The sequence below is a fragment of the Stenella coeruleoalba genome (genome assembly GCF_951394435.1).
Source record: "Stenella coeruleoalba genome assembly, chromosome: 16".
Lineage (NCBI taxonomy): Eukaryota > Metazoa > Chordata > Mammalia > Artiodactyla > Delphinidae > Stenella > Stenella coeruleoalba.
In genome coordinates this window covers 15,868,765-15,892,651 of record NC_137162.1, presented here as the reverse complement: position 1 = coordinate 15,892,651, position 23,887 = coordinate 15,868,765, and the positions used below count along the sequence as shown (strand labels likewise).

At 43.2% G+C, this 23,887-nt stretch overlaps 1 protein-coding gene across 5 annotated transcripts in view; it reads right to left on the bottom strand.

Moving 5' to 3' along the window:
* Positions 1 to 403: 403 nt before the first annotated feature.
* Positions 404 to 23,887, bottom strand: part of ABLIM1 (actin binding LIM protein 1) — a 318,168-nt gene continuing 294,684 nt past the window's right edge. For 3 of the 5 annotated variants that reach the window (XM_079899551.1, XM_079899549.1, XM_079899550.1), the window contains exons 14-20: positions 18,427 to 18,474; positions 15,289 to 15,429; positions 12,567 to 12,658; positions 11,251 to 11,362; positions 9,444 to 9,508; positions 8,744 to 8,804; positions 7,123 to 7,981 (exon numbers count right to left, since the gene is read on the bottom strand). In XM_079899551.1, the coding sequence (XP_079755677.1) occupies positions 7,866 to 7,981; positions 8,744 to 8,804; positions 9,444 to 9,508; positions 11,251 to 11,362; positions 12,567 to 12,658; positions 15,289 to 15,429; positions 18,427 to 18,474 (635 nt within the window). In that variant the 3' untranslated portion in view covers positions 7,123 to 7,865. Of the gene's footprint in view, positions 4,812 to 5,925; positions 6,007 to 7,059; positions 7,982 to 8,743; positions 8,805 to 9,443; positions 9,509 to 11,250; positions 11,363 to 12,566; positions 12,659 to 15,288; positions 15,436 to 18,426; positions 18,475 to 20,158; positions 20,264 to 23,887 lie in introns of those variants that run through there. The other 2 variants (XM_079899553.1, XM_079899552.1) reach the window with 2 other exon arrangements.

Sequence of the window (23,887 nt, the reverse complement as noted above, 5' to 3'; positions counted from 1 at the left end):
GTACATAACACCCCAAAAGAACACCAATCCTGCAGACATTCGTCTTCTCTTCCGTAGGGTAAAGAAACATACACATATACAGTCACTAAGTGGCTCATTGCCTTTCTGAATGTTAGTGGATGCAGTCTTTTCCTCTACCTTTGGCAAACGGGCTCAGAAAGCGACTCATGGCATCGTCACTCTTGGGAGATACTCTTTTGGGAAGAATTTTATTTAGTGATAACAATCGCCACTCAATTACACTAAGCATCAGAAAAGATTGGGTTTAATTTTGCTGTGTACACATATATTGTTTAGAAAGTTTTTCAGCTTAAACTGACCACCTCCCCCTTTCCTTTTGAGTTTGCCAGAAATGAAACTTGCCCCAAATGAGAAATACGCAGATCCATATGCAAAGCGTGTCAGCCACCATCTCCCCACTACTCCCTAGACAGCAAATAGAAAGACAGTGATTTTTTAAAACGCCGAAGTCAAAGTTTCTCCTTCTTTCATTACAACATAATTGGGTAGTTCCCTTAACACACATCGCCACTATAAGGTGTCATTACGAACCTCAAGCCTGAAATGATCTCTTTTTCTGGATAGAACGTTCTTCAAAAGGGAGTACTAATGAGTGAGTTTTAGGGCATCCTGACAAACACTTGTTTTATAAAAAGGAAAATGATTTTACAAGCCAGATAAAATCAAGGCTGGCCTCGGAAGTAGATTAAACAGTGACCGGAAATACAGATGAGGTGATTTGTAAAAACTGAGCCTGCTGCAGAGGATGCAGAAGGGCTGATGGCACAGAGTTCATCTTCCTTCCACCATCTTTCCTGACAGTCAGAAAGAGGGCTCTGGGAGCCCACAGCCTGGAGGGTCCCCTGCCCCTTCAACATGCAAGAGAACGCTAACATCAAGTTTGCTTTAGAGAGTTTTTTTAGAAAGACCTACCTAGTCAAAAGTGGTTCATTTGAATTTTTAAACTTGCAAAAGCATAGATATATATACTGTATAATCATCTAAGAAGCAATTCTTTAGAAAAAGGTGTTTGCTTTAAAGTGTAAAGAAATTAGAGGAAAGTTTTAGGAACATTTCTAGCAAGACTTTTCCAAGTGGAGTTGACTGACATCACCAGATGGAGGGGATAGGAGTTGAAAAGAGCATTGTTCCAGCCTCACCTCGGAAGAGGAAACTCAGCTTGGCAACAACAGAATGGGAAGTTGGGGAGAACTGGGGAGACCAGAGGACATGACAGATAGAAACTACTTTTTTTTTCCTTTGCACCTTATTCCCCATTGTCTCTAGCTTTTCTGTTCAAGGTTTCAGGGACCAGGCAGTTTATCTTTTGTTATTGAAGGAGTCACAGTAAGAACATTTCATAATGAACCCAAACCAAAATGTAGATACCTAGCGAGCTGGACAGGTTTCCCAACGCTCTTTATATCTCAACATAAATCACACCAGAAGACTAAATGGTATCCTGGCTGTTTTGGAAGCAACTTTAAAGGAAGCACTGACTTTCAGGTCATCATAGAGGCCTCTTCATGCAATCAGCCTATGCTTCAAGAATCACTAGTAAGCCCACTGATCAAAAATGTAGCCCTTTATGTATGCAGTAAGGAAGCTTACCATGTGTATACTTCCTGTCCTAGAGTAAGCAATCCTCCTTAATTTGACTGTGTTAACCACTGGAATTTTTTTATGCGGGGCAGGGTTCAAGCAGAGAACACTGATTTCCTGTGCAGTGACCTGGACATTTTCGGGACACGCATGCTGAGTCCAGTTCAACGAAACACATAGGGCGCTGTAGCCCCACTGATTCAGTTTGGCAGTTGGAAGAATCAGGTTGCCCTGTGACCCGCGCCCGTGGCTGGAGCCTTCTGCTGGGGAGTGGGGTTGGGAAGCCCACTCTGCGTTCCCAGTGCCCCCTTCCCTAGAGCACAGCACTGCTCTGCTTGCAGCCAGGAAGCTACTGGCATGTTCTGGCAAGGCATTTTTGCACGGTGTAGTTTAAATTAGCTCATACACTTGATATGGAAAGAAGCTATTTCCCACCCCCGACCCCGCCAAGATGGATGCAAAACTGAATTCAAAAGTTACAAGAAAAGTAGAGTTTCATTAGTGGCGGCAAATTTAGGGCTCAGTTCTTTAACTATCATCGCCATTTTTCTTACACTGACATTTAATCTGCAAGTACGTGGATTATAACTTATTATCCAATGAAAAAAAAACCTCTCCTCCAGCCGAAACCTCGGCTACGTTTGGCCATCCTTGTTATTGGTCGTGGCAGGGGAACACTGGGACTACACCACGGTCCTCACCCCTCACACTTTGCCAGAGAGAAGCAAGGATTAGGACACACAGGCGTTGTGCCCAGGCTACCCATGCAGGAGAGGTCACAGAAGATGGGACAGCGGATGTACTGAATGAAGCAAGAGGCAACGGATAGATGAAGGGGCGAAACTGTGGGCTGCAGTCTGCCTTCAGTCCAAGGAGGAGCTGGTCTCCTCACATCTACCTCATCAGAGCCATTTGCTAAATATGTTAGTAGGTCCAACACACACACACACACACACACACACACACACACGTATTTGTGAGAAGAGTCCTCAAACATTCAATGTCTAGCAAAGGTCAGGCAGGTTTAGATTCCCTTGGAAAGCACACAGCATACTATAAAGCAATTGCAGTATTCACTACAGCACCCAGTTGCTAGAGCGTGTCACAAGTTAGGTCTGCAGTACAAGATCAGAAAGAATATTCTACTTGCTTTTTACCACTGGTGTCAGCTACTAACTCATTCTAATACTCGGTGCCAGCAGGAAGAATTTCTGAGCTTTTATTATTAGTGGCATATGCAGGTGAATTCAGATGTTTTCTTCTTTGGCTTTAACATAGAGTTTAAATTCTTAAACAGAGCCCCAAAGCATGAGAATAGATGTGACAACCTCCTACATGTGAGTCACGTCCTGTCTGAGTCTCAGCCAGAGGCTTTCAGGAACCATGGTGGGGTCTTAAATGCAAGTTTTGGGGTAATCTTCGGCTCCAATGTGAATGTTGTGTTACTGAGTTTGAGGACTCCGGTGAGATGTTCTGCTGTCTACACACAGTCTGATCCTAGGTCTGCGGTCTTCGGTCTGATGCTGACTTGAGCTACATGGAATATGCTGGCTTCTAACCACCAACACCCTTCCACAGGGGACCTGGTGGCAGGGATGCAGTTAGCCTCACTCTTGACCTTTGAGTCATGTGCACCTGTGCAAATGTCCCTGAGGAGCTGCAGCACGGTGGGACAAACATTCGAGCAGGAATGAAATTTAAAAGCACATGCAGACTCACCAAACTGCCCTGGGTGAGTGAAAACACATAAACACACACATGCAAACCAGGAAGTCCACAGAGCTAGGCAAGAAAGCAAGCTCAAAAGACCAAATTAAATCATTCTGAGGCAATCTACCTTGGAGTTGCAGAGATTTCAAAGAGAAAAACATGCCTTTCCTTAGCCTACTACTGAAAAGACCTTAAAAAAACCAAAATCAGCCAGGGCTTGATGTGATTTAGAGAATGCCAGATAGAGAGCAGAGTTTGCTGGCTGGGAGAACTTGCATTGAGAGGAGACAGAACTTCTGTTTTTGATCAAGACTGCTGTGGCCTTTGGACAAAACTCACCTAACAGCATACAACTGGGCCAATCTGGAGACAATCCCCCTTTCCTTTCTTTGTAAGAGTGGAGGGCTGCGGGGCCGAGACATCTCCTGTCCTTGGTGCAGAGGAGCACGCTTTCTGAAGTAGAAAAGGGTTTAAGGAGAATTTTCATTCACTCCTTTTTCCTCTCTTTCTCTTAATTCTTTTTTCTTTTTAATAATAGGCTAAGTGGGCTTCCCTGGTGACGCAGTGGTTGAGAGTCCGCCTGCCGATGCAGGGGACACGGGTTCGTGCCCGGGTCCGGGAAGATCCCACATGCTGCGGAACGGCTGGGCCCGTGAGCCATGGCCGCTGAGCCTGCACGTCCGGAGCCTGTGCTCCGCAACGGAAGAGGCCACAACGGTGAGAGGCCCGCGTACCGCAAAAAAAATAATAATAGGCTAAGTAATTTGCCAATCAGGTCCTAGCAAACAGTAGGGGACAAGGAGCCATGTTAAAAATGACTTTGGTGGCTATTGAAACAGAGCTGCCGGGGGCCCCGATTCTGCTTTCCCTCCTGCTGAAGCCCAGGCAGGGCTGCAGGAGGCCAGTGAGGAAAGGGAGGGCAAAGGCTGCTGCCACGTGGATCTATCCCTCGGGCTCTTCCTTCTCAGCCGCGGCGCTACATAATAAATATACTCGTACTTTGGAATTATTACAACTGCTTTTGTCCATGCGGCATCCTAAGGGCACTTGCTGGCTCTTACCCATACAGTCACACTATTATTGAATAACAGTTGAAAGAAAACAAAAGTAGCTCCTGCTGTGCACATAAGGTGATGGAAAAAGGTCACACGTGAACACTACTGTCGAGGGTGGGAACACAGACATTTCTACCCCACTGCTTCTGGGCGAATGTTGCCACGGGCTGGCCCATCATTTGGCTCATGGGTGTTTTAATCAGATTTTCCCTTTTGTTGCTGAGGGACAGTAGTTTGCAAAGTCTCCAATCAAGTTTGGGGCTCACTACAACATCCTATGTGTCACCGCCATGGTCAGTCCTTTTTCTAATTGCTGTCTATGTGTGGTACTCAGAAGAGTTTTGCTTTTTTCTTCATGTCGTTGCGTCTCCAAAGAGGTAACTTGTCAAAATCCTGGATGGACATTCCAAAGATTTCCCGAAACACTTCTGGGGCTAAGTGGCGCTGTGATGGGAGAAGAGAACAGTGGTCAGTCCTGATGGCCACATGGATGACCTTGAGAGTTGCTCTCCAGTTTATAAGTAATTGTTTTGAAGAGCAAAAGGCAGAATGATGGAAGAGGAGTTTATCTCTGAGGCTTCTTAGCAGGCACTGGACCCAGTGGTTCCTTACCTGGCCAGGCCAGGTGAGGCACCCTTCCTACCAAAGAAAAGAGCTGGTGGAGTATTAATGATGATTGTTGATAACATTGAATGGCGATGGGGCACGGTAAGATGAGTCATTATCCTGGAGGTGACTCCACTTCAGGTCCTTGGGACGCTGAGGAGATGCAGGGAAAATGGACCAGAGCAATAAGGAAGCCAGAGAGAGGCTTCCAGAGTGGTCCTTTGGCATCCCTGGGGCTTTTTCCTGGCTCAGCAGTGGGATGTTTGGTCTTCTGAGGAGACCAAGAACTTCAATCTCTTGTCCGCCTAGTAAGGTTCTCTTAGGATAGTGGAGCCTTTATTCTCTGTGCCAGCCTGACCTCACATACAGATGTACTGCTTTTTGTCAGAGAAAATTAATGATTCTTTATGAGATTAGCAGCCAGAGTTTTCCTTAATTAAAACCATTCAGATGGAAAAGTACAAAGATCAGTCTTCCACATCTAAGGAGGCCTTGGGTATGTGTACCCAGCGAACCCTTCGACAAGGAATGTGGAAACAGCCAAGGGAGAAACTTGCCCAGTACACACCTCTTTAGTGAACACTCCCTCCCCAATCTCCACAAACTCAACCCAGGCTCAGAGAAAGATAAGGATTTGGGGGTATCTGAAGAGTGATGGAGACTCCATTCCACATCCCCAGCCATAAATTAGGGCAACGCCAAATCTCCAGAGAAAATGACTGAAATCATACTGCATCTCCTGGGTTGTTCTTCTGAACTTTACCATACATTTTTATGCTCATCTCTTAAATACAAATTTGGGTTTTCCTCCAAGTTAGCTTAGTTTAACCTAGGTTGATCCTTTTTATCTTTTTGCCTTAACTGGAACATTTCTTAGGGGGAAGTTGTGGAAAATGCACAGGAATATGCAGTTGGGACAAGTTTTTTTGCTTGTTTGTTGTTTTTTTTTTACCTCTAGCCTGGTTCTGTCCACGTCTCTTAGGATTTTGCTGCGCCCTCTGTTGGTCACCATCAGCATTTCATATGGAAATATCTGAGAAGCAAAGAAAAACACCTAGAATATTGCTGTCCATGTTTTTATTTTTATTTTTTTTGGCCATGTGGCATCTTAGATCAACTAGGGATCAAACCCGTGCCCCCTGCAGTGGAAGTGCGGAGCCCTAACCACTGGACTGCCAGGGAAATATTCCCACCGCTGTCCATTTTATCAACAAGCAGAAGCTACCTAAAATCTAAGACTCCCAAGATAGAGCTTCTAAGACACTATGGTTAGAGTATTAGAGTGATGGGTGTTCCTCACTCAAGTCTCCAGCAGACAGGGGCAGGTTCCTATACATTCCCAATACCCACAAGTGTCTCATGTGGCACTGTGCCTCTGGAGGGCGCTGCTGAGTAAAAGAATACAACTTACTATGTATTGGGGATGAAGGTAAAAATTGGAAGAGAATTGAAATTAGAGGTTTATGTTTTACAAGGCAGTACACATTTGTAGGGTTAAACAATCTCGTTCCATGTCCAGCTCATGAATCCAGTCCCAGAAGCAGTGTTTTGGTAGATGACGTATTGAAATAAGCCCCAGTTATAGTCACCAAGGAGCACAGCTCTTGGATACCCTTGGAGTCACAGGATGTTCTGGAGCTGGGGCAACCAATCATCCCAGTTTGCTTGGGACTAAGGAGGATCCCAGGATGCAAGACTTCCGGTGCTAAAACCAGGAAGGTCTTGGGTAAGCTAGGATGTGTTGGTCCCCCTATCCGGAGGGCGCTGCAGCTGCTCCACGTGGAGCAGGCTTTGCCATGCTCATGGCAGGGGCCAAGTACACACCGAGGTCACAGGAGAGAAGTGCTGGCACTTCACTGGGAACACACAGCACCAGACCCAGCGAGGGCTTAAACCTGCTGACTCGGCGTGACAAAACCCACAGAGTGGAAAGATGCTTTATGACACACCCTGCCTAATGCACTGGGCTAGAGCCAAGTGGGTCTCAACCCTGAAGATGGTGAAAAAGATAGAAAATCAAATCTTTTCAGGGTTATGTGTCAGTTGCATCCCATGTGAGAGGAAAGAGAAAAAGAGCCACACTTGCCTTTGGTTCCAACATGTTAGGCATGGAGACACCCCGGTCCATCCTCATTCCAGGCATGTGGCCATCTGGGAGGGTCTGCAGCAGAAATGCAGGTTTCAGGAGTGGCCCATGGCAGCATGCGGAGCTGAGGGAGAGCTCTGTGGGCTCCTAGACCTCCCTGTTTGGGTCTCAAATCTTCACGGCCATTTTAGAGATGTGTCACCTTAATTACCATGGATTTTTCAAAATGAGCTCCTTGTTAAATAAAAGCAGGGATAGTGGGAATGCTGCTTTTATACTCCAGCTGATGAAAGATTTTGGCTTAATAACTATTGACTAATCCCTGAATGTAGGCTGCACGTGTTAAAGTATATGGTACGTCAAAGAATCGCCAGGTCTATGCTTGTTTTTTTCTTTTTTTTTTTTTAATTCTAATCTTAGCTTTCTTTGCATTTTTCCCCTTTTCTCACTCTCCATTATCATTTTACAAGGTTTAGGTTCTAGGAAAAAAGGAATGGTACCACAGCAGCTCTTTCCTATTGGCCAAGACAGGGGTTTCTTTTCATCTGTGACCACACAGAGGAGGGGAGGGCCTCAAGGAGTGAGTGGTTATAACTAAAAGAAAAAGCAACTGTATGTGTGTGGACCCTTGATGCAGGTCCACTTCCACCCCAGAGAGGACTCTCCAAAGGCAGAGCAAGAGGGTCCTCGGACACCTGGTGTGGCTCATGCAGGCCTGCAGGACCAGCTTGACCCGGGCACCAGGCATGCCTGCTGCTCATGGCTCCTCACATCTGTGGACTAAAGATTAGACGGATCAACTAAAGTCAGGGTCTTCTCAACAGAAACCCTTCCCTGGAGCAGCAGAACATGTCTGGATTGTGAAAAGGCTGTTTTGCTGGTGTGGCCAACTTGGGAAAGACAGTGTTCCATACCTGGTAGTCTGGAAAGGAAAGAAAAAGAAAATCTCAGAAGGGCAAGCCCATGTTAAAACAGGGAAACATCAACAGAGATTATAACCTATTGCAATTCTCCAAACATCCCCCAACAAGCCACGCTCTCCTGGCTCCGGGTCTCTGCGCACACTGCCTGGCTGCTCCCTGAAGCTGGAAGATACCCGCTCTGGTTTTAGTTATCAGTTTAAACACCCTTTCTTGTGGAAGCTGACACCCTGAAGGTGTTTCTCCCTTCTCTCTGCATCTCCGATCGTAGCATTTATCTCACAGAGTTTCTCTCTCTCTGTCTCTGTCACATGCACTTTTTATTAGTTATCTATTTTATACATATTAGTGTATATATGTCAATCCCAATCTCCCAGTTCATCCCAGCCCTGCCCCCCGCATTCCCCCCTTGGTGTCCATACATTTGTTCTCTACATCTGTGTCTCTGTTTCTGCCTTGCACCCCAGTTCATCTGTAGCCACATGCATTTTGAAGGTAGGCCCCAGTCTTGCTTCACGGTACTTCCAGGGATCTAATTAGTGCTCAGCACATAGTAGGAGCAATGAATTCCCTCCTACAAACTCGCTTCTTGTGGTCTCACATCAGGAGAGACCCTCTGGGATTTTAATACATGCCCTGATGGCTCAGAGGACAGATGTGATCTGACCGTAGGATGTGACACAGCCTGAGCCCAGCTAACATGCCTGTGACAGCACAGCCCCTCTTCCCCTTGGTCAGCCAACACCCGGCCGCAGGGGCCTCACCTCGCACTCCCCCGCTGACATCCCCATAGCTGCTGTACTGAGCAAAGTCTGTAGAAACAGGCTGAAATGAAGAAAAACACACCATTAGCAAATCTGCCCCACGGCACTCATTCTGGAGTCAGGCGAAAAGGAAGATGGGATTTACAAAATCCTGAGAATTCCTCCCAAGCCGAATTCCTGGACCCCTATTATTTTTCCTACGTAGTTCTTCTTCTATGAAATACCTGTGTTTTGTGGTATATCCTATGCTACTGCTCAGCAGGTCCTTGGCAAGCAAGTATCTCTTGCTGATAAATAAAAACACATTTTTCCACATCACAGCTACACAGTTACACTTGTTCTATGCTTTGTGGGGAGGGAGGTTGTAACAAACTTTCCTGTATCTTTTTACAGCAGAGATAATGGCTCCGGTAATTACTTTTTGCTTGACTGTAGAAATATTGGGCACACAATTAATCTAGTCTTCCCATAAGCTTATACAGGCTATTCTTTTATCTAAAGTCAATTCCTCTTTCTCTCAATAGAAATATCTTATTTTGCCTGTAACTCAAAGTGATTTACCAGGAGAGCAGGGTGATTACAATTTTCATTATATCCAACACTGAGATCATATTGTCAGATGTATTCAGACAATACATCAGCACTTCCACCAGGACTCAAGAGGGAAGAGACTCAGAAACGAGTAATTGAGAAATCTCACCCGGTGAAGCCCGTTTTTCCCATAGCCTGGGAGAGATGAGGTTTTCGATGATAGAGCATGTGAAGCTGAATAAGAGAAAGATAAAAAAAGTAATTGTTAGGAACCCGAAGTCCAATTCTTTCATGAAGTCGGCAGTGTATCTTCTACCCTACAGAATAGAAGATTTAGGAAAAAACAATCCAAATATTGGGCTCAAATATTCATAAAATGCCACCATGTTTGGGTGATGCAGGGAATGGGTGGGCAGTGAAATTTTCGAGGAGGGATGCGGAAGGAAGAAGTGCTTGGCTTCTCTGAATCCTCAACACAATCCTAATGATGATGGTAGTATTTCCATTTTACAGGAGAAGAAATAGGGGCTAATAGAAATGTAAGTATCTTGCCCACGGTTGCTCAGCTTGTAAAGGTCTAAGCAATGATCTAAACCCAGGGCTATTGGGATACATAGGCCGAAGCCCCAGTTGGTATGGCAGCAATAACTGATCTGGAGGCCTACACTTAAGTTACCAAGATCTACTGGTCAACCACAGGTGGACTCCTGGGAGGCTTGGGATAGGGTATCCCATTGATCAACAGTGTGGACAACTCATAAACTGCTGGGCTTTGGAGGGAGTAGACCTGGGCTTGAGTTTTGGCTCTGCAACTTAACACCTCTGCATCTTTGGGCATCGTAGTCCATCTTGTTAAGTCTTCATTTCTTGACCCATGTAGATACAGTGCTATTTATTTTTATACAACAGAGTTGCAGAATTGGAAGGAACTCTAAAGATTACTAAACTACCTAATCCAAGATTAATGCCAGTGACACATCTATGAGAAGTAGCAGGGCATTCCGGTTAAGGGTGTAGGCTCTGGGGTTATAATACTTGGACTCCTAAACCTTAGTTTTGGTAGTTATCAGCAATGTGACATCGGGTAAGTTACTTAAACTTCCCTTTACTTGTCTCCTGATCTACAAAATGGGGAAGATGATCATACTCATAATACCATCTACTTCATTGGTATGTTGCGAAGATTAAATGAAATAATGTTTAGCAGAAGTGTTTCCATAGGAAGCACTAAACACATGTTTAAAGGAATCCTCAGGAGAGAAAATTATGCACTAGTTCACAACATGTGAGAACATATCTCGTGGGTTAAAAGAGAACAGGCTTATGACAAGTATAAGCAGGGGAAAATATACCGAAAGACTATTCAGCCCAGTATATAAGTAATCTCTTTCAAAAGTATCAACAACAGCACTGTTAGCCCTCAGCTCTTATATTGAATATACTAAAGTCATAATACTTTGAAAAAATTGTTCATGCTCTCTACAGTTAAAAAGCGTTCTGTTCTTGGACTTCCCTGGCGGTCCAGTGGTTAAGACTCTGTGCTTCCACCGCAGGGGGCACGCGTTCAGTCCCTGGTTAGGGAACTAATGGCCCACAGGGCGACCAAATCAAAAAAAAAGAACAAAGTTATAAAAAGCATTCTGTTCTCTATGAGGATTTTCTTTTTGCCGCTTCCCTCTGAGATGTATGTTCTAGAAGGTAGACCCGGCACAAGGGAACTGACCCCTCTTGGTTCCTGAGATCCTCCAAGGGCTCCCCCTATTTCCAACAGGAAGGAAACATACATTTAAGGAAGAGCCATGGCAGGCTCTTAAGTTAAGTTGACATGACATAGGATTCTTACACTTCCTTTCCTATAGAACACTCTGTAGATTCCACCAGAAACCACCCTGCCTCTCCTGGAACCGTCAAAATAGGCTCCTTGCAGGCAGGTGGCCAGCTCCTGGCTCAGGGAAGGCGGTGGGTCTGCTGCTCACCTGAGTTGATGGAAGAATCATAGCGCCCGGTGGCCAGGGAGGACCTCTCCCGGCTCTCCCTCTCCTTCTCCATCTCTTCTTTCAGTATCAACTGGCCCAGGCCCGAGTTGAGCTATTCACAGAGAAAAGAAAAATGAAAGCGAAGCCCGCAATTACTTTTAGGGAACTGCAGTTTCTTTTTAGGAGATCCTGCAAGAAGTTCCTGACTCTGGAGAGGGCTGAGGCATATTGTCCCAGAGCCTGGTGGCTCCCCAAAAGGTCAGCCAGGTCTTGGACCTTGAACCCACCATAGTCCCTTCAATGTCAAGGCTCTGTTGCCTTAAACCAGGCTCCACATCAGAAGAGTGTTCTCCCTCCTTTGCCCTCCCCCCAAAGCACCAGCAGGTAGACTCAGGAGGGCAATGTGTGAGTATGTACAGATTTTTGATGTGGGAAGGGAAGACTGGGGACAGTAGCCTTTAAAGATAAATTACACTGATTTGTTTAAAAACAGGGGAAAAAATAATGCATGCTCATTGTACAGATTCTAGAAAACCCAGAAGGAAAGAAGAACCCATAATCCACCACTCAGAGACAACCACCATTTACATGCTGATCTGCATCTATCCAGTAGTTTTCTACGCACATAATATACAAAACTGGGAACACATAATAAATGTAACTTTGTATCCTTATATAACTAGTATCACGTGCATTCCCCATATGATGAAGTATCTTTGGAAAATGACCCTTATTGGTAGGAGTTGATCATTTCTAGGCTCCCTCAACCCCAGGCCTTCTGGGATGCTGTGGGCCTAGCTAGAGACAGAGTGTATAATGAGGATGTCTTAGTGACAGTCCATTTTATCCCCTCTCTCTTGGCCCAGATATACACACACAAGGTCCTATGAGTCCTGAGGAAAGACTTGGAGAAAGGCTCTTTCCCAAGGGAATCCCTTCAGCAGAGCCTGCGTGAGGGAAGGAAGGTGTTGTACCACCTCGGAGTGCACTCTGGCTTTACCTGGCCTTTCAGCATCCTTTCAACACATGCACCGCACACCCACACACCCCACACAGAGTCTCGCTCTCCTCGAAAAGGCCCAAACATTCCGTGTCTCTCTGACCTCCAGGTCACCTCTTCCAGAACCCGCTAAGTATCTGCCTTATTACAGTCACTAGATGCCCATCTTGTCTCTCCTACTGGACCGTAAGCCCCTGAGGGCTGGGAGTACCCCCTGCTAATCTTGGTGGCTCGCCCATAGCAATCATCCAGTAACATGGATCGACAGAAGACAGAACCGAAGTGAAGGCTGCAGCAAAGTAGTTTAAGGACAAACCTTCATTAATTGCTCCTCTTGTAGCTGCCGGCGTCTCAGCAGTTCCTCGTCGTCTTCCTCTCTGCCACTAGATCTGCGTCTCATGTCAGCTCCTAAGTCCACAGCAAAGACAACCTCTCACGTTAGCCCCACAGCAAGGGGAGCTCAAGGGCTAGTCCACCTGTGCTCAACGTGTCAGGCGGGCAAAGTCAGCAGTGGTCTTCAACATTTGTGAACAACACATGGGAAAAAAGAGCCTGCCACCAGTTCAGCTGGTTTCTTGAGACAACGGGCCCCGTTCGACAAGCCAGTCCAAAAATGTGATTCAGTAAGGCATGCCTCCCAACAATCTGATCTGCTCAATTAGAACTCGGTTTGCCATTATGATTGGGTGTAAGTCATCCCACTGGCCACTGGTCAGAGCTTCCATAGTAGGTGGGAGGGGCATCTACGGTTATTATTTTCATGTCCCTGAGGTCATTGTTCAAATAGAGAGGAAGCCAGGTTCATCTAGATAACATCAAGTAGGTAAGACAGTCTCTTGTGACGAATTTAAAAATCTTGTTTTCTTTTTTCTGAATATTTAGGTTTGTCACCATACCATCACCCTGTCTTCTACCTCCAATAAATTCATTAAGAAGCATGCTTCAGTGGTTAAGACTCCACGCTCCCAATGCAGGGGGCCCAGGTTCGATCCCTGGTCGGGGAACTAGATCCCACATACATGCCACAACTAAGAGTTTGCATGCCACAACTAAGGAGCCCATGTGTCACAACTAAGGAGGCAGCAAGCCACAACTAAGAAGCTCTCAAGCCACAACTAAAGAGCCCACCTGCTGCAACTAAGGCCCAGTGCAACCAAATAAATAAATATTTTTTTAAAAAAAGAAAAAAGAAGCATGCTTTATTTTTCTTTGAAGGGATAGGTCTTTCAGAAAATGGTCACAAAAGGGTTTTATACTAATGGGCCAATAAAAAGGGTTAATGCAGCTAAAAAGTTACTTATTTCAGTATAATAGAGCAGATCACGTACAATTTTTAAGCTTCCTGGAAAAGGGGAGATGGAAGGGAAAGGAGGAATCTGTCTGAATGGCTGGAAAATTAAGATAATTATCGCTTTTCCTAAGTGGCTTGGACTAATTTAGCTGTGGAAAGAGATAGGAAAGCCTGCTAATCTAATCAAAATAAACTCTAACTAATACCTTCAGGGTTTGATCCGTTGGATTAATGGACCAGAAGCTTTCTTCATTTTGGAACCCCAAACTATTTAGTGATGACAGTTGGTAACAACAAAATGTTAATTCTCCCCCAAAGTTTAGCTGTTTAATGTCCCTGCTATGCAACACGACTGAACTAGGAACCTCAGCGGCCCCAAGAACTGCCTGAAGGACGTGGACCAGCAGAAGAAAAAAGCTGACGACTGAGTCTTAGTTTCTAAAATCATGAATATCAACGTGAATTTTCTCTCTTTAATCTACACGAACAAAAATGAATAGACATAAGTTTTCAAGAACTAGATACACCTTAAGTCAACATAACGTATAGAATACTTGCGAATAAGGAACCCAGGAGGTATAATAGATTTTTCCTTCAACTATTTCTATAGATATCAATTGCTTTAAAATCCACTTCTATTGCCTGTAAAAGTTATTCCAAAAATAACTTGGCGAAAAATAGCAGGATGAAGAAAATTTGGGAATTTTGGCAAATTGAAGGCCTTTTAGGTTGTCAACAGAAATGTGATGAGATAGTCATATCTTTGTAAAGCTGACTCACTAAATTTTCAGTACTACCTTCTGAGTTTGCTAATACCATTTTTTAGGGCCAAGTGATTTCACTAATGACAAAGCAGTAAACACACAGACAGTTCTAAAGCATAAATGTGTGGTTCAAAGCAAAGAATGAAACAGCTCCAATGTGACATTTTAGCACAGAAGTCATGGAAATGACAGATGTGAAATCATGTAACTTTACATGAGTAATATTCCAGAACACCTGCTACTCTGTAACAGCCCTTCTTAGTAATGCAGAACGTGATCAGGCAAGAAAAATGAAAGAGCTTCAGCGTTAAGATTGGTTGTTAAGAGAATCGTAATTACAACCCAGAAATCGTCTAAAACAAACTTAATTCAAAGAAGTCACACTTCTGTGGACACTCAGTAAATCCACCCACTATGCTCTAACTATATAGAGCGAAGTTCTTGGCAGGAGGCTTTGATTCAACTATGTTCAAAAGAGTTACTGGGGCTTCCCTGGTGGTGCAGTGGTTGGGAGTCCGCCTGCCGATGCGGGGGACATGGGTTCGTGCCCTGGTCTGGGAGGATCCCACGTGCCGCGGAGCGGCTGGGCCCGTGAGCCATGGCCGCTGGGCCTGCGCGTCCGGAGCCTGTGCTCCCCAACGGGAGAGGCTGCAACGGTGAGAGGCCCGCGTACCACAAAAAAAAAATAAAATAAAAAGTTACCGACTTTACAATAATAACTGAGAGTCCACGCAAAACACCCGTTTTAGACCAGTTCTGCACCTCACTGGGCTTGGTTAGCACAAGGCTCTGGTGGTTGGGTTTTTGAAGCATTCTGCACACACGTTAACACTACCTTAGTCCTTTTCACTGTTCTAACTCTTGGTCATACCTTTCTTAAAAAGTCTTTACACTAGGACACATGTCCTTGCATACTTTGAAGCACTGCATCTTGAGATCTCCTAGCAATCTGTCCATGTGGCTTAGCTGCTACCGTTGCATACCTATGGCGGCCAGTGAGGGGGGACCAGGCCAGTGGTCCGTCTCAATCTTTGGTATCTCGCTGGGGTCTGGAGCCTGGGCTGCTGGGAACTTGGAAAACTTGATGATGTCTTCTGAAGACTTGCTCTGGGCTGCCAAGGCAGCTGCATCTGGATGGGAATCAGGGGCAGCTTAGCTAGCGGTCTGTAAGGTCATGGCAGTACACAATCCTCTCACGTAGTTTTCTCGTGCTCTGGCAAAAAGTGTGAACTCCAGAGAGCTGTTTATCACCGTTATCCATCGCCCCGTCACTAACAGTTCCTAGTGACAACTCGACTCACCCTCCTTACGTTCTGCCGGAAGCAAAGCTTCATTCTACATCTGTTCTACATCTGAAAAATCTTGTTCCAGAGCTGTGCTGTCCAATACTAGCTCGAGCCACACGTGGCTATTCACGTTTAAATGAACACAATTAAATAAAACAAACGATTAATAAAACTAAAATTCAGTTCCTCAGTGGCACTAGCCACATTTTATGTGATCCATACCTACACGTGATTAGCGGCTACTGTATTGGACAGTATAGTTATAGAACATTTCCATCATCCCGGAAAGTTCCACTGGACAATTCTAGAGCAATTAGAAATTTGAATCTAGTTAATTTGAAATTAAAGAGGTTAGTGAAAAGCATGACACTGTCACTTGACTGTAGGTGTTAATCGTAAGAGAGTTGGTTGGCTTTGAATTTTTGTGGCTTCTCAGCCACAAAAATATTGGTCCGGTTCATTTCAATCCTTGCCTATTGTATATGTGTCCTTGATTCCTAGGTGAAGTGGCAGCAGGAGAATCCACTGTCAGCTTGCAGGAGTTTAGCCTTGAGACTTGGGTTTGCCATACCCACTCGCTGTTTTGTTCAAGGGGCTGCATATACAAATGAGTCACCCAGCTTTAAAACCACAAAAGCCAGAATAGGAGCAGCATGAGTTCGCAGAGTTCTTAATGGCTGTGCTGATAGGTGGAGTCATTGGCTTAGAGCCCCAGATGGAATCACAGAAGTGGAGCAAAACAAACCAGGTTAAATGGTCAGTCCCTGATTCTGGCTAATTCTGCAAGCTGACCTGGGATGTTACTAAACATTCCACAATATATTTATAATGCTATAAATAAAATTTGCCCCCCTCCCTGGGCTCACAGATTTTTAAATCTGGAAGTAACTTTTTGAATTTTCATCTCCAATTCCACATTTTTAAAGTAACTTTCTGGGTCTCAATTTGCTTAAGTAACTTGACTGAGGTCGTCCTACATAATAATAAGGGGTAAATTCTCAGCCAGGCATGGAACAGTGTTTTTCTGAATTTCTAACCTCATGAGTATAAAAGATAAAATCAGCTTGGAAAACACTGCACACTATATCCTCTTCTAAAGAAGGACTATATGTGTTAGCATATTAAAGACTAAGAAGTGTGACTTTATTTAAGTCTAGCATTTTCCAAAGGCACAGGGCATAGACACCAGTGTTTGGTATGACATCTATTTCTATCACAGAGAATTGCTCTTTTGCAGAATGTCCTTTGGGATGTACCGCTCTGGTTGTGCTACTCTTAATTACAAGAGACTGAAAGAAAGTAAAGAGTAAAGTCAATTTCACAAAAAGAAGCAAACTAATCCCTTCCAAATAAATAACCTAACATTATCCTATCTTTTTAAATCTTAAGTATTTGATTATTTTTATTTGGAGAGGCAGGGTCTTAGAAATTTTAGTATTTTTAAAAAAAGTCTCTATAAACTGATAAATCAAACTGGGAATCTTATTCTTAAATTTAAAAAAATATATATTTTTAAAGCCAGACTTCAAACAGTACTTACGCATTAGAATTGGTGAAGTCAGTAAACATTCACATGTTAATGAGTGGGTGAGAAGACATTAAACCATAAAAAAAGCAAACAAAAACAAGGTTAAGAAACTTAAAAAAGCAAGCACATGGTGTAAACTCAAAAAAAAAAAAAAACACAGATAAAAAAAATCATAGTTCTAGAACCATTACAATACATACATTCTTTTTCCCCTAGAATGTTGGCCTGAAATTTTTTTCCTTTTTGCATTTTCAACTCTATTTGCTTTTCATGTCATCCTAAGCCTTTAGGACTCATTAATGTCATATGGATTCTAAAGGCAGCCTTCGAATTTCCAGGCACAATTTGTGTATAATTTTCTGAAATCACCTGGAGACTAGTCTTGGCTTTCTACCCATTCACAAAGATTTACAGCAGCTGAATCTATAGAGACCTAATAATGTTGGAGGGAAATGTGATTTACAAAGAGTAATATGATTTCCTGGGTTTAAAAATTCTATATTCCCAGAAAAGGAAAACACAATTATAAATCCACATCAGTGGTTCTTAGCTTGCAGGAATTTCAGAGACAAGCTGGCCTAATGTACTGGTTTTTGCAGATGAGAAAACTGAGGGACAGAGGTTACGTTTCTGATATCACAGAACCGTTTAGGTGAAGAGCTGGGATCAAGGCTAGGGCCTCTGTCTCAGCATGAGTCCCATCCCCTCTACCATAGGGTGCAGACATTTGCATGCTCCATCAGAGACTGGGGAACTGGACAGTCAGGCTGATGGAAGCTTGGTCAAGTTAATGTTTTCTTGGCCACACAGCTTGTGGTATCTTAGTTCCCTGACCAGAGATCAAACCTGTGCTCCCTGCAATGGAAGCACAGAGTCCTAACCACTGGAACGCCAGGGAATTCCCTTGGTCAAATTAATTTTTAGGTAGCTAGCCCTCACTAGTTTTAATTAGTTAAACTAATTGCAAGCTCATCAAAATTATCAGAGAGGTTGGTTAAATTATTTGATGGCCCCCCAAAAAAGTCTTGTTAGGGAGTTTGTGAATTACTTTGTGACCGTATCTTTCCTTCTCTATGAGTGTAATGATACATGGTTTGATGGTCAGGAGTTTCCTAATCAAGCTAAGTGTTCTCCATCTAGGAAAACCGACTTCACAATATTTGCATCATAGGAGACCACAAAGGCATAATACACTGGACGCCCCAGTTTGATTCTCAAAAGCAGCAGCAGGTAAGCCTTTCAGAGGACAGTGAAGAATTCAGCTGACGTTGCTATTTAAAAGCTACGCGGAGGAAAGCGGGTTTTACCATGCTGTTTGTAGATGGGTGGTTTTCGGTAAATGTTGATCCCTTGATCTGTGGAAATGAAAAGCAAAGGTGTGTGATTACGGGGAGGCATCCACCGATGGGAAAAACAGATCAACCAAGAGGCAAACCAAACTGAAGATTCTCCAACAAAAATAACCCAGAAGGTTAACTTTTGTATTACAAAGATCGAGGTTACTGGAAGAAGAAATTACAGGAATGAGTGAATTACTATAGACATGTGACATGGAATCCTTTGTAATACATCTTAGGATATAGAGAGATGTCATTCACTCATGAGCCATTTATTTCAAATATACACTTCACTAAAAGTGGGGTTAAAACAGGAAGAAATGCAAGCAGTGCAGATACTGTGATGGTGAGGAAGACGTAACCAGTTTGGGGAAGACCCCCAAATTGCTACTGTCTCGAAATTGAGCTCCCAGTAGACACCAGTGGCTCAATTTACTTTTCAACTAATGAGTGGAACAGTGGAAAGCGATGTGGTGAAAATTAAGAGTATATTTTTGTAAAACATAGAAACAATTTTTAGGTGCGAGGCTAGTCTGATGTATCGACAGGATGTTTGACAAAATCCTAGTTTGTATAGGCCAAATTTTACAAAAGAAAGGAAGAGTAAGGAGATGCCAAATATTATTCATATATTTATAGAGAACCCCATTTGATTGTGCAACCATTAAACTTTGACTGCAAATACTCAGTAGGTTTCAAAAGGTTTCCCCAGAATCTTGGGCACTGGATCCTGGCTGGGCATTCTTTATGAGAAAAGTTGCAAACATACAACACTGATTTTCAAGGTTCGATGAAACTTCATTTATATGTATTTTTTAAAGGCAGTGCTATCTCAGTGGTATGAAGCCCATTGAACTTTCCTCTGTTCAAACTTCTAGGTAAGTTTGGAATGCAAAAGAGAAAAACTACTACAGATTCCAAATATGTATGCTAACATTAACATAATGGGTAATTTATTAAACCACTTTCAGTAGCTAAAAGAAGCAAAACAATGTACTTCTGACGGAAAAATAATATCATGACTTCTGACGGCCAATCTTGCCTTCACAAAGATTGTGAGCTGACCCTAAATCTTAAGATACTGATGGGTTCTGATTTTTCCAGTTCCTGATGGCAAATTACTATTTGTACCATGACAGCAAAGCTTATAGCACCAAGCCTAAATTGCAAGATGTCTCTGTGGGCTACGGAGGTGGTTAGTTAATTACACACTGCAGAAAGACCCTCCAAATGACCCAATTTTTCAGCTCCCTGAAAAGTCCATAGAAAGAATCTCCACACTGGAGACAAACAGATAAAATAAAAGTACTCCCAAGAACACTGTGGTTCAGTCTTTAGGCTGAGAAGGTAAGACAATGACACTAAACCACAGAGTGGTGTCTCAGAAGGTACTAACATGAGGGTAAAATTAAAATTTTTGTCAAAACAAGACAAAACGAAGCAACTCAACCCTTATTCCTTCACCCTCTGCCTCCCATCCCCCTTCAAAAATTTTAGAGAAAATGTAAACCTTCAGTACAATCCTGGCATCTCCCATACAAAGCTTTTGAAAGGCCCTCTAGGTCAGGTCCTGCAATTTAGGGTTTGTCGGCTGTGAGCATCTCAGTTAAAAGAGCATGAGAAATGGAGACGAGACAGAGGCGACAAGGCTACATTCTGCACGGTGACAGGACACCAAGACACAGACCATGTCAGCTCCTACCTGGAACATGGAAATGTTTAGGGGCCTGAGCGTAAGTTGGAGTGAGAGGGCGGCTGTCTGGCCGATAAGGGAGAGGGGAGTTCCGGCCGCTGGATGGCTCATTGCCTCCAATGAGAAGAATGGAGAAAACAAAATGAGAGAAGGGAGAGCAAGAAAGAAAACAAAGCTAGCATAATAAAAATTCAAAATGAACAAACCGGAAGGAGGTACATCAAAAAGGAGAAACCAAAGAAACAAACTCAGTTCATCAACTTGGCTCACAAAGGTGACTGGTATAAGGTTGAATTTTCCAAAAGAGAGATTTGAGTTCAAGTGGAACTAGGTTAAAAGCAGTGAGCGGTAAGATGCATCATTCCAATGGCATGCGGTTGAAGGCTGTGAGCTGGCAGCAAACTGATTAGATGGAAAGTACATTAAGAAGAACGGAAAGTCACTTGCTAATGATTCAGGGTCAGTCGTCAGATGGTTTACAACCCAAGCATGTAAAGGGGTGGGATATGCAAACCCAAAAACAATCACTTCCAGGCACAATGGCAGAGGCTGGCAATCAGAATCTATTTCTCTGAATGGGAGGCTGAGTCTGGGAACCTGTGTGGTCCTTCCTCTGAGCAACACAAAGTGCCTTCATTGCAGCCTATGTTTCTGTTGCTTCACTTTGAAATACACACAGTAGTCAGACCCCTTTCTTCCAGGTACTTTGGGACCACTTATACTTCTCTCTACCTTTCTCTTAAAAGAGGCTCTACCCAGTCTAAAAATTCCATCAGTGAGACATTTACTGAGCATCTACTATGGCTGGGCAGTGAGCTTCGATTGAAGCTAAGTAGGTGAATGAGATGTGGTGCCTGGCTGCAAGGGGCCTCATCAGGGTCTACCTAAGGAGACAGACTTATAAGCGACAAGTACACGTAATACCACATAAGTGCTTACTCGGGGGTATGCGAAAAATTCTATGGCACTCATATGAAGGTACCATTGATTTTTCATAAAGGCTACAGAAAGATGCTAGAATTGAGTTGGTCATTGAAGAGTAAGCTCACCAGGTGGATGGGTGGCTGCAGGGGTGAGAAGGTCCAGATTCTAGGGAGATGGAACATCACGGGGAAGGAAGGGCCACGGTGTGTGGGAGCAACAGGACGGGCCTCTGTGGCTGGGCAGCACGGCGTTCTTGGAGGTGGGAGTGGGGAAGAGCCTGCAACGCGCTGCTGGGCTTGGCTGCAAAAGCCTTGAGGACCCCCCCCATAGCCACCATCATTCCCTCGGATAAGAACTGCAGGGTGAATTGAGACTTGTGCAAAATCGGAAAGAGATCAGCTCTTACCCTACTGTCCTCCTTCCCCACGACTGAGCGAACATCCGTGCAAGAATACACCAGAAGATATAGGACTATCAAAAGTTAATGAATTAGTAAGGTAATTACTTTTATGATTGAGTTGTAAGGGTTCTTTACATATTCTGGATAACAAGTTTCTTATCAGACATATGATTTGCAAATATTTTCTCCCACTTTGTGGTTGTCTTTTACTTTCTTGATAGTGTCCTTTGAAGCACAGAAGTTTTAAATTTTGATTAAGTCCAATATATCTATCAGTTAAGGCTAACAATTTTAAATAAATCACAGATCTTCAGAAAACAGAGGAGTCAATTTTTTTTTTTACTTTGTCGTAAATTTTTTTTTAATTGAGATATAACTGACGTATAACATTATATTAGTTTTAGGTGTACAAGGGCCAATTTCTTCAAGTAAATCAAACTGTTCTAAATCTGGCCAGTAATGCATGAAAGATGTCAATTGCTGGAGTCTCAAAATAACACGTTCAATAGGGTTTTAATTTTTTGATATGTATAGTTTTAGATAACCAGAGCACAGATCTGTACCAAATGGGCAGTAAGATATTCTGAATATGAGATCTGAATTTGTTCCTGTCTCAGATTTCGAGTCCAGGTTTTTGGTTATCATGTTCTAAAACTTTTGTCCTTTTTTCTTTTTTTGTTTCAAGAGTCAGTTTAGCATCTGGCTCCCAATATATCATAATGCTGACTTTACTAGAGTGAGATATTAGCTCCTAAAAATTATGAAGCTTCACCTACAGCCACTGATCTATTAAAGAGCTCATTTAAAGAGAAAGTGACGTCATTTCCTATCACTCTCCTAAAGAGAAATAACCAGCTCATGTCTGAAAAAATTAATATAAAAAACGCAGGTAGAGGCAAGCAGGGGGAGGAAGAATACAGTTTACGTTTAGAAGAAAATCCTGCTTTAACCCTAAGGCTGAATCAGAACTAGATCTCATTTACCTCTGTGTGTTCAACACAGTGCCTGGCCACGACTAAGGGCTTAATAAATGTCTGTGAATGAATGACTGAAGTAGGCCAACTAATTAATTCTACAGCAATGAATGACCTAATTTAGTGAGCACCACTGCAGGATCAACCATCATCTTTCTCTTAATTATAGGCAGCCGGATGCTAGGACACAGCAATGGGATCACAATAGTACCTTTTTTCTTTTTTTTTAAAATAGCTTTCCCTAGAGTTGATCCTTAATAACCCCAATTTAATTGTTTCACTTCAGAAGAATTCTTTACTCCTACAAACATTAGAAATTATTCACAAGAGTAATCCATAATTAAAAAACAGAATAATTCTTGTGGGCTATTCTCAAAGGAAGTTCTAGAGAGACTCAACTTTCTTGCTTTATTTGAGGTTTTTTTCTGAAGACCTTGCCTATCTTGAACACTGGTGCTACTGCTTTGAAACCATACTGCTCCCTGCCCTTAATCCTGCACCTCTAACCTTCCTGTACTTGTAGAACATCAGATTTTCGGGGGAGAGAAATGTTCTCACAGGTTTTGTTTATAATATCCAATCAGATGAAACTCCATTAAATTTGTTCTGATAGTTACTAGCCAGGGTCACGCACACACAAAAATAGCTGCATATATGGGACATCAAGGTTTAAGGTCATTAGAATTAGCATTTGCCCAAGTATTCTATCATTAAGATGCTCTGCTGCCCAGTGGCAGTAGAAACCCATCACTTCCATGGTCGACGGCTCTCAAAGGCTATGGAATGACTGTCTGACTTCCCAAAGGGTGAATTCTGGCTGAATGCTGTCTCCAGTTGGGCAGAGTTTTTTACTTAGCAGCATATCTTCGGCAACCACTGACCTTTCTAGTGGCTAGAAAAAACGCTAGTATGTTCAAGTCTTTGTAAGTAGATTTAACTCTATAATCATTTAAAATCTCCCACGAGACATTTGAAAACACTAGGTAAACAGCTACTCAGCAACACACCCATCTAAGTGATCCTGCATAGTATGATTTCCACACATCACAACGGCTCGTTGGGGAAAAGGTCTCAGGGTACATAATGTTGCTAGGTACCAAATTCTTAGTCCTTGAAATGCGAAAGGCATCAAAAATTTTGGCATTAACAAAAAAATTCTCAAGATGAGGCCTTTTCTAAGTTAAACACCCCTTCTTTAAGTGATAAAACGTTTCACTCTATCCTGGATGGAAATGACTGAGGAAGGCCCTAAAAGGTTATTTTCGTGCTTAGTTCATTACTCAGGCAAAGTGATGTATAAGCCATCAGATGAAATATCATATACGGAAGGTACCGTCGTCATCATCATCATCTATCAGCCTGGTGTTGACATTGCTTAAAAATAACATAATAGTGTATATATCATATGATAGTGTATATATCACACTCGTAGCCATTTTG